Source organism: Arachis ipaensis, chromosome B9 (genome assembly GCF_059453495.1).
Source record: "Arachis ipaensis isolate K30076 ecotype BB chromosome B9, ASM5945349v1, whole genome shotgun sequence".
Lineage (NCBI taxonomy): Eukaryota > Viridiplantae > Streptophyta > Magnoliopsida > Fabales > Fabaceae > Arachis > Arachis ipaensis.
The window spans coordinates 11162757-11173526 of record NC_142444.1 but is presented as its reverse complement, the minus strand read 5'-3'; the positions used below and the strand labels follow the sequence as shown (position 1 = coordinate 11173526).

At 30.3% G+C, this 10770-nt stretch overlaps 1 protein-coding gene across 1 annotated transcript; it reads left to right on the top strand.

Moving 5' to 3' along the window:
• Positions 1-2325: 2325 nt before the first annotated feature.
• On the top strand, positions 2326-3907 carry LOC107614984 (putative F-box/LRR-repeat protein At3g58880). Its single transcript, XM_088498683.1, has 2 exons — positions 2326-3606; positions 3758-3907. Exons 1-2 carry the CDS (start codon positions 2326-2328, stop codon positions 3905-3907), a joined length of 1431 nt encoding a protein of 476 aa, XP_088354809.1.
• The last annotated feature ends 6863 nt before the right edge of the window (positions 3908-10770 follow it).

Here is a 10770-nt window from a genome sequence, read left to right as displayed (position 1 = left end):
AATTTGATATTTATTCTAATAAAGTTATTATTATTATCAATATAAATGGGTTAACAACTTGCCACTAATAAAATATATGTTCTCAAATTTAGATTCATGTATCACAGGAAAACACTATATATAGACTTTAGTAAAACAAAAATAAATATGTAAATTACCTATTATTAAGGTAAATTTTTAATAATGCATTAAATTTTGATTTGATACAATTATAATGAAGATATGTTTCTAAATTAGTATAATTATATATTATTCATTAAATATTAATTACAATATAATTATATTAAAGATATTTTTTATAAAATAATTTAAAAAAATTATTTGATATACGTGAATCGGGTAACAAAGATTTATTATTATTATTATTACTATTATTGATATTATTATTATCATTAAAATTATTAAAAGTATTTTTAATTGATAATTGATAAGTAGTTTAATAGTGCATTTAGTATTAATTATAATGAAGATATGTTGCTAAATTAGTATAATTATATATTATTCATTTAGTATTAATTATAATATAATTACAATAAAATAATTTAGAATAGAAAAAAAAATTTATTCGTTTTGGAGGGAAAACGGAGGCATGAGAGATCGACACGTCACCTTTAGTAGCCAGGGGAAAACCCAGTTTTAGTATATTAAGTAGATACATTCCCCTCCCTTATAACTTTTAAAACACCTTCTCTTTAATCCATTTTAAATGTTTTGTGTTAACTAATCTTAACTTTATCAGTTTTTTCAAGAAAAAATAAATTAAATTTTACAAAAATACTCTTTAGCAAAAATTTTATTTTTTTTGTCATTAAATTTTGCTTACCAAAATACCCTTTAATAAATTATTTTTTATTAATTAAATTATATTTTTATCAAAATATTTTTAAAAAAATTTAATAATTAAATTATTTTTTTCAACAATTTTTTAATTATTAAATTATGATTTTATCAAAATTTTTGTTAACATTTTTTTTATATTTTACTATTAATTTTTTGATATCAGTATATATTAATTGTTATACATATTAACAATGATAAATTTTTTTTATTAATCTTAAAATAATATATATCGAATAAACCTGCAACAATTAGGAAATAAAATAACTAAATAAATCATTTTCTAGTCAAGATTAGTAATTTATGTTGAAAATGTTGAAATCTTAGTAGGATGAATAACAAAATGGAAATATTTAATAAAAAAATAGCTAAAAATAATTAAAATTTATTTTATTTAATATTTATTAAGTCTAATAATAATTAATTTTTTATTACATATATCATAATTATTTGACAAAATAAAATTTTATCCTTTATGTTTAACATATTAAAAAAACAATTAATAAAATGCAAAAATAATTTACTTAATCAATAAATTGACCAGCGTTATCTTAATTGAAAATTGATTAAAATTGCAAGAATATAAATTAACTTGTTAACTTTCATATAAGATCATAATTTAAACAATTTTTTAGTTAAAATAAGATAAGATATTATTAAGATTGAATAAATTTTCTGTTTATATTGTATTAAATAATAGGGATCATATTTAAATTTAAACACCCCTCTCTCTCTCTGTTAAACTCAAAACCCCCCACTCTTTTCGCGCCATCTCCCTCTTCTTTCAATCTTCGGTGACTGAAATCTGCGTTCCAGGTTCGGTTCTAAGTTCTAACAATCTAGCGGTTATTATCATTGTTAATTAACCAATACTGCCATTAAATTAGCTGTGATTATGTATCCTTTTCTAGCACTGAATATATTGAACTCATTGATCAGTGTTAGCGCTTAACAGAAATTTTACTAATTCTAATATTTATTGGCACTTCTGCAAATAAGGAAAGGTTTCTTTTAAACAATCTTAAATATTGGACAGAGAACGTAGCAAAAGAGTTTAGAGTTTTCAAAATTTCAAATCTTTAAAGTTTCAATTTTTCAAATATCATGCCTAAATCTGTAGAATGTTAAGAACAATTGTAGTTTGTGGATTACTAGGATTTCTTTTTAATGTTCCCTAGACTCACTATTCGGTAAATGAATTCAAAAAGTTTAGAGCAAAAGCAAATAATGTATAGCACTATATACTTATAGTAAAATTACCACATCATTGATCTTATTTGTTCTGTATGTGTTTTTGCATCCAAATTACTAGTGTTTGGGCAGATGGTGGTCAATGATGATTCTTGTGGGTTCTGCTTTGTTAATTACTGTTGCTAAAACGAAGGGAAAAGAACAAATTTTATAAATTATTTTTTTGATTATCATAATTTGAGATGATTGAGTTATTCTTTTTCTGATATTCTTCTACTTGCTTTGAAGGACACAATAATGGTTGAAAAGATGGACCAGATATCCAGTTTACCAGAAATCATACTTCATGACATTCTCTCAAGACTGCCAGAGAAAGATGCTATCAAGACTAGTGTTTTGTCTAAGACATGGAGAGAAATATTATATACCTTTCCAATTTTGTCGATTTGTGACCGAGAATCTATTAGGAGGTCTTCCAAGAGGAAGAAAGATCAACAAATTAAGACATTCCTTGATTATGGCAAGCAAAGATTGCTGAGGTTCAGTGACCAAGGCTTAGCAATCAAAGAATTCAAGCTCAAGCTTAGTTTATCCTGCTTTGACCTTCAGCTTATATACCCTGATGTTGATCAGTGGCTTAAGTTAGCTAGTGAATGTGATGTCCAGACCCTAAAGCTTTGCCTGCCTACTTTAAAAGAGGATGATCCGTGCCTATGTTATATCTTGCATCCAGGTGTCATTGAAGCAAGATCACTTAATAAGTTAGTGCTGAAGGGGAGAATCAGATTTGACAAAGAATTCCTGAATCCTTCAGTCAAGTTTTCCTCACTCCGTGTATTATCCTTGAGCTATGTCCTTTTTGATGACGAAGGTGCTATCGAGCATGTTATTTCTCATTGTCCTTTAATTGAGCAGATAACCTTGAAGTGGTGTTATGTATACAACCCCCAAGGTGCCGGTGATATGCAAATTTCTCTTATGAAATCAGTAAGCATGCATGGTCTACAAAATCTCAAGGGAGTTGATATTCAGGGAGTACAAAATGTTTATATTGATGCTCCAAATATTGAGAAAATATATTATGTTGCTGACAGTTATGAGCCCTCCAAGATGAATTTTGATGGTTGTGGAAATTTGAGAGCTTTGACCTTAATGAATATGAACATTGAATTTCTTTTTACAGATTTATGGTTTCTTCATCTATCTTCCAAATTTCCTTTCCTTGAGAGTTTGGAATTGGTTGAATGCTCCATGTTTGAGTACATTAGTATTTCAAGTTCTCAACTCAAGTCTTTGGTGTTATCTAATTGCTCTACCATGGATTTGCTTGAAATTGACACTCCAAATCTATTATCATTTCGATACTATTATGCTGGTGATGACTTACCTTCCATATCTTTTCTAAGCTGTTCTAATCGACTGGAAGTAAATGTTCGGCTCAATATGACTCATCCACGTCTTTACCAGTTGGGGAAATTTGTCGAACAATTTAAACCACAAAAGTTATTGACATCACTCTCCCTCTCCATCCATCCCTGCATCCCTTTTGATGAGAGTTTTTATGATGATCAATATCTTGTAAGTATAAATTGCTACTTATAGTCTGTTAGTTTACCTATTTTCTTAATATGGTATTTATATGCCTTGGATTATGCAGTATTGGGAAGACCCATACGCTTGAAGGATGTCAAGGTCAAAGGGCAAGTTTTGCTCCTATTGTTATCCCAAGTCTAAGTGTTGGTTGCATGGCTTGAAGGATGTCAAGGTCACAAGCTCAGTCAAGAATGATGTGAATGTTGTTGATTTTGTTCATCTCAAATCTCTCTTAGGTGGATTGTCAAGTTCTGATAATGCAAATATTAGTTTTAGATTAAAGTAGTAATTATCTTTTTGTTAGTTAGTAACTCATTTACATTGCTTTCTTTGGTGTTTTATCTTTCCATAGAGGAGGAAGTTTTGAATGTGTGAAGGTTTCTATAATAACAAACTCAATTTTGTTTTTAAATATAATTTTCCTTTTCTTATATTTTGCTATTATGTGCTTACTTACTTGATATTCATACAGAGAGCATTAAAAAGCATTTGCCCAATGGAGAAAAGAATCATTTCTCATGAGTTTTAAGTTCTCTTGTATGAGTAAAAAGTTATGAACGGCTTGCTGCATTCATACTCAATAATAAATGTAAAATTTACTATGTTCATCATTTTCACTTCTAACTCGAAAAGTGAGACTGAAAATGTATGGAATAATACAACAGGACGAGGAGGATTGGAATCATTTGTAAGGATCATTAGGGAAGGTGGCGGATAAAAGGGATTATGGGATAAATAAACGTGAAGGATAATCCCTATCAAATTCTTTAGTATAAAATTCATGAAAATTCATGTCAAAAACAAAGTTTATTTGGGCATTGCTTATTCGACATTGAATTGGTTCATGCATGTTGCCGTTTCCTGTCAACTTCGTGTAAGAATCTTAAGATGCATCGAAAACAAAATGTAGTTATGTAAAAAGAAAAAAAAAACATTAGAAAGGTGTGAATCTCACTGGTCCGCGAGAGATGAAAGAAGGAGTGAGACAGAGGGTGAAAAACACAGGGTGGGTTAGAACTAGAGATATATAAAAAAATTTAGGATTTGGAATTGAGAAGAGTACCAACGGTTAGAAAATGAGGCTTTTTTCATCTTTGTTGATAATTTTTCTGAAGACATTTCGAAAAATAAATTATTCCATCTATTTAATTGGTTTGGACGCATTAATGACATCTATTTATCACGAAAACAAAAAGGTAGTAATATGTATGTTTTTGTGTTCGTCCGATACACAACGAAAGGTGGAGCTCTAAAGGCTATAATAAAAATAAATCATATGAGGTTGAAAGGGAAGACTGTGTACGTGGGAGAAGCGAAGTATAGACGAACAATTGAGACAAAGGTTCGAAAGACAACACCAGGAATGAGGTGATAGTCGAAACAAGACAAATTCTCAACCTCAGGGAGAAGATAACCAAAAGCAGGTAGAGAAACTAACAAGGCATCCAAAAGAACCAAATCCACATGGAAATGGGTGGACAAAGAAAGTGAAAGTATCGGTGGTGAAAGCGAATCTGGATTGCAGAGAAGTCTGGTCGGCGGTACGACGAAGGCAATCGATTTTATTTCTTTGAAAAAGATGATTACAAAAAACCTGCTTCAAGTTGTCCAAGTACGGAGACTGGGAGCGTATAAAGCTGCTCTTTTGACTTTTGATTCTATATTGAATGCGGAAGAAGCATATACGTTTAAAATGCATAGTCTCTTGCAATTTTTCCATAGTATATGGAGATGGGATGAGACGGAGCGATGTGAAACTCGAAGAGTGTGGTTAGAATGCTACGGGGTTCCCTTACATGCATGGTCAGCAGATACCTTTAGTATGTTAGAAGGCCAATGGGGAGAAGTAGTCGGTTGTGACAAAGTGACAGAATCGTGCATGTCTTTTAGTGTTGGACGAGTACAAATTGATACTTGTATCATGTATGTGATTAATGAATGGGTCCATATCACAATAGGTATCAGTGGATTCATGTGCTAGTGAAAGAAGTGGGACGGGAAGCTTTTGGATTGAATTATTATGAAGAAGCTAATGGATAAAGTGACTATAGTTGAGAACAACGAAGAACAGTTGCAAAAAGGGCATGTGCGAGTACGAGTTTAAGGAGTGCACGAACTATAAAATTGGCAATTTTCAACGACCAGGCAGTCGATGTGGTGATGGGGAGCTGAAAAGACGGAGAAGATAAGGGCAGATTGGTAATTCCTGAAATTATTTTGAATGAGTGGATTAGTGATCATTCAAAACAAAATAAGGTAAAAACGGTAACATATCAACCAATTTATGAAGGGATTGAAGGGAGAGCGGATTGTGTGGGATGTGATTATATTAATTATAAAACTGATTCTAAAAACAATTACATGCATTTATGAAGGTAACTTCAATGGGTTGGAAAGGAGGGTTAAAAGGAATAAGAAAAAGAAGATTTTTTGTAGGCTTGGTGTTAGGCCCAACCATTTAAAGATGTCCAAAAAAAATAGGAAAGGATCCTTGAATCCGGTTTCCTCAATCAACCAGTTCCGTGATGTTGGGTTGGGTCTAGAATTCGGGTCAGGCTTGATGAAAATGGAGCACGATTTTCACAATAGAGATGGACACGCTAGGGAAGGGTCTACGACAAGTGTGCAGGAAGCTACATTTGCGAAACTTGCGTTGGAGATCAGCGCGGAGATAACCGAGAGAAATCGAATCGGTGTTGAAGGAGGAAAGTTAAAGGCTGGCCACGGAAGAAGCGGCTCAACGTGGCAAGGGAGATGCGCAACCTTGACGCCACCTATGTTAAGTCGTGAGATCGAGGAAGAGTTGGTGGCGGAGAACCAAGTTGTTACTCTCTTGGCGGTGACATTGAATGGAGAGACTGGTGGGTTGGGTGTGTATGTTGATGATGATGGTGCGGAAGACGTTGATGAAGGAACGGGTGATAAGGATGACATTGTGAATGATAGTGGCATGAGTTCCGGCACAAAGGGAACAACATTGACAAAGGGACAAGGGGAGCTATCGGAACACGATGAAGAAGTAGCTGGAAAGAGGGTTGTTGATGATGGTGGTTCGGACAAGAATGAAGGAAGTAAGGAAAACAGAGATACTATTTTAGAGGAGAAGATACTTGAAAATAGAAAAACTTGGGACCTCGTGTTGGAATCAGGTGCAAATTAATACAATAAAGAAGATGATATTATAGCTAATCTCCAAGCATAAAATAAAAAATTACTCAAAAAAGAAGATTGGCAAAACAAAAAGAGAAAGTAAGACGCTGCAGGCCCAAAAATAAAAAAAAAGTGTGTAATAATTTTTTAAAATAATTTTGTTCTTGGAATATTAGGGGGTTAATGGGTGATGAAAAATTGAACATGGTCAAAAACTTCAAGATAAAATTTAAATCAATATGTTAGGCTTGCTTGAGACTAAGTGGTAGGTAGTGACGAAGTTTGATGTAACAAGAATTCGGGGAGTGATGCTGCGGGATGAGAATACGTTGAGTTGGAGGGTGCCTCAAGTGGTTTACTATTAATTTGGGATGAAATAATGTTTACAATGAGTCGCTATCATAAAAGAGAGCTTTGGTTGTGTGTTGATGGGGTCTTTTGAAAAATAATTTTAATTATGCTTTCTTTGGTGCATGAGGCTCATACAAGAGAAGAGAAATTTAGTGTGTGTGAGAGAAATTGAGTTATAATGTAGGATTATATCAGTCTTTATAGGAGATTTTAACGAGATTGTATAGATAAAAGATACAAATGATGTTGTCAGATTAACAGAATTTTAATAAGAATTGAATATAAGAAAATATGTGACGGATAGACTTTCACTTATAATCGGATTAAGAAAATTTTAGTAAGATCGAAGTGGTTGAAAATATTTTTATGAATACAAAATCTGAAATATACTATAGAAAAGAAGAACCCAAAAAAAAATTGATGAATTTTTTTATAATTTTTTTTAACTTTTCTATTTACTTGTTGTTGTTCTTGCTTCACTTATTGTATTGAGCTCTTGTTAAAAAAATTAACTCCCAAAAAGATTAAACAATGTTTAATAGTGATATGAATTTTGTGGAGTATAGAATACAGATAATAACAACCTGTGTTAATAATTTAATATACTCTTTTGGGGCACATTGTCTTCATAAATAAAGGTCATAAACTCAATGAAAGTAGCATTAGTCCCTCTCATATTGGCAATCCACCCAGAAATTGTTTATGAAATTCAAAAGACTCTTATGGTTTATATTCTGGAACTGTATGTCGCTGTGCCAATGTAATCAATTAATATAAAAATTAAAAAAAATTAAAAGTAATTTAATATACAATAAAGTGTCATTTTTTCGATTTTTTAATTTTTACTGTTGTAATTATTTTTTGATATATCTTCGATACATTAGATTTAAAAAGTCTCCAGATATATCTTGTATATCTAGTTATGTATAAAAAAAGTGGTGATAACTATATAATAAGGAATCAATTGAAGGAAATAATGTACAAATATTTAGAAACGTAATACTCTTGTCATATATTTGGATAAACCTGCAACAATTAGAAAATAAAGTAACTAAATAAGTCATTTTTCGGTCAAGATTAATAATTTATGTTGAAAATGTTAAAATCTCAGTAGAATAATAACAAAATAAAAATATTTAATAATAAAAAAAATTAATTAAAAATAATTAAAATTTATTTTATTTAATATTTATTAAATTTAGCAATAATTAATTTTTTATTACATATATCATAATTATTTGACAAAATAAAATTTTATCTTTTATGTTTAACATATTAAAAAAAATTAATAAAATGCAAAAATAATTTACTTAATTAATAAATTAGTCAGCGTTATCATAACTGAAAATTGACTAAAATTACAAAAATATAAATTAAATTGATAACTTCCATATAAGATCATAATTTAAATAATTTTTTAGTTAAGATAAGATATTATTAAGATTGAATCAATTTTCCGTTAGGGATCATATTTAAATTTAAACATCCCCCTCTCTCTCTCTCCCTTAAACTTAACACCGCCACTTTCTTCCCGCCATCTCCCTCTTCTTTCAATCTTCGGTGACTGAAATCTGCGTTTCAGGTTCGGTTCTAAGTTCTAACACTCTAGCGGTTATTATCATTGTTAATTAACTAATACTACCATTAAATTAGCTGTGATTATGTATCGTTTTCTAGCACTGAATATATTGAACTCATTGATCAGTATACAATTGCTTAGTGCTTAACAGTAATTTTACTAATTCTAATATTTATTGGCACTTCTGCAAATAACGAAAGGTTTCTTTTAAACAATCTGAAATATTGGACAGAGAACTAACTTTAGAGTTTAGAGTTTTCAAATTTTGACTTTGCTTTAGCTCAAATCTTTAAAGTTTCAATTTTTCAAATATCATGCCTAAATGTGTAGAATGTTAAGAACAATTGTAGGTTGTGGATTACTAGAATTTCTTTTTAATGTTCCCTAGACTCACTATTCGGTAATAAAGTAAAAAAGTTTAGGTGATGGCAGCAAAAGCAAATAATGTATAGTACTATATAGTATATACTTATAGTAAAATTACCACATCATTGATCTTATTTGTTCTGTATGTGTTTTTGCATCCAAATTAGTAGTGTTTGGATCGATGGTGGTCAATGATGATTCTTGTGGGTTCTGCTTTGTTAATTACTGTTGCGCGAAGGGAAAAAAACAAATTTTAGAAATTATTTTTTTGATTATCATAATTTGAGATGATTGAGTTATTCTTTTTCTGATATTCTTCTACTTGCTTTGAAGGACACAATAATGGATGAAAAAATGGACCAGATATCCAGTTTATCAGAAACCATACTTCATGACATTCTCTCAAGACTGCCAAAGAAAGATGCTATCAAGACTAGTGTTTTGTCTAAGACATGGAGAGAAATATTTTATACCTTTCCCATTTTGTCTATTTGTGACCGAGAATCTATTAGGAGGTCTTCCAAGCAGAAAAAAGATCAACAAATTAAGACATTCCTTGATTATGGCAAGCAAAGCTTGGTGAGGTTCAGTCACCAAGTGAAGGATTAACAGTGGAAGAAAAAAAAGTAATTCTTAATAGATTGGATCTTGGGCATACTATTATCACAATAATCTCCCACTTGCACTAGAGCCGATCAATCAGGTGTATAATTTTTCAATACACATTTGTGTTTATCAAAACTCTTTTGACCTTAAACACCTTTGCTCTTGAGCATGTTTACTTGACCTTTTGTAAAATACACATAGTGCATAATAAATATCACGTTTTTTCAAAACATGAAATCTCCCACTACAATAGTGTATAATTTTATTTTAAGACTATCCTTATTGAACATGATTATAAAAAATCTAAGTAACCATTAGATCTATCTTTATAGAATTGTATCATTATACAAATAGGCTACTTTTTCGAAAAGTTAGTTTGACGATCAAACTTTTTATACTTTCAAGAGAAAGTATATCCTCTATTGAGTGGTATACAATTCTAATAAAAATAATTGTACTCCCACTTTTTCTTTAAGATGGAATTCCTTTTCTAAAAAGGAGTTTAACCTCTTATCACAGACACTTTGTCATAAGAAGAGTGATAAAAATAATCTCATTATTTCTTTAGGATAACCAATAAATCTCATTTATTGAACCTAATATCAATTCTATTGTTGTGCAATCTCTTAATACATATAAGACATCTCCAAACTCTAATGTTCTTGAGTTTGAGTTTATGCCTTTTCCATATCTCATATGGAAAAAAATTGATTTAGTGAAAAATTTGTTAATTTACCAACATTTTTAAAACGTAGTCCAAATATTTAAAAAACAGTGATCCTTAGCTAAATCAAATTTCATGTTTCTTTAAACATGATGGAGTACATAGAGTACTAGTATTTGTGTGTTGAGAGAATCTCATTCCCTATTTGAATAGAATATCAATTAGATGTTAGAGATTTTACTTTAAACTCTTATAATAAAAATACTCAATATCTTTATTATTGGTCAAACCAACCCTTAAGAGCAATTTTAATTCACATCCTCAATACTTATATTGAATTTTTCAAAAAAGACCACAAACCTTAATCATATTGGGCCAATTATAAATTGTTTGTAACAAAATAAATCTCCAAAAATGCTTGCAAGAACAATTC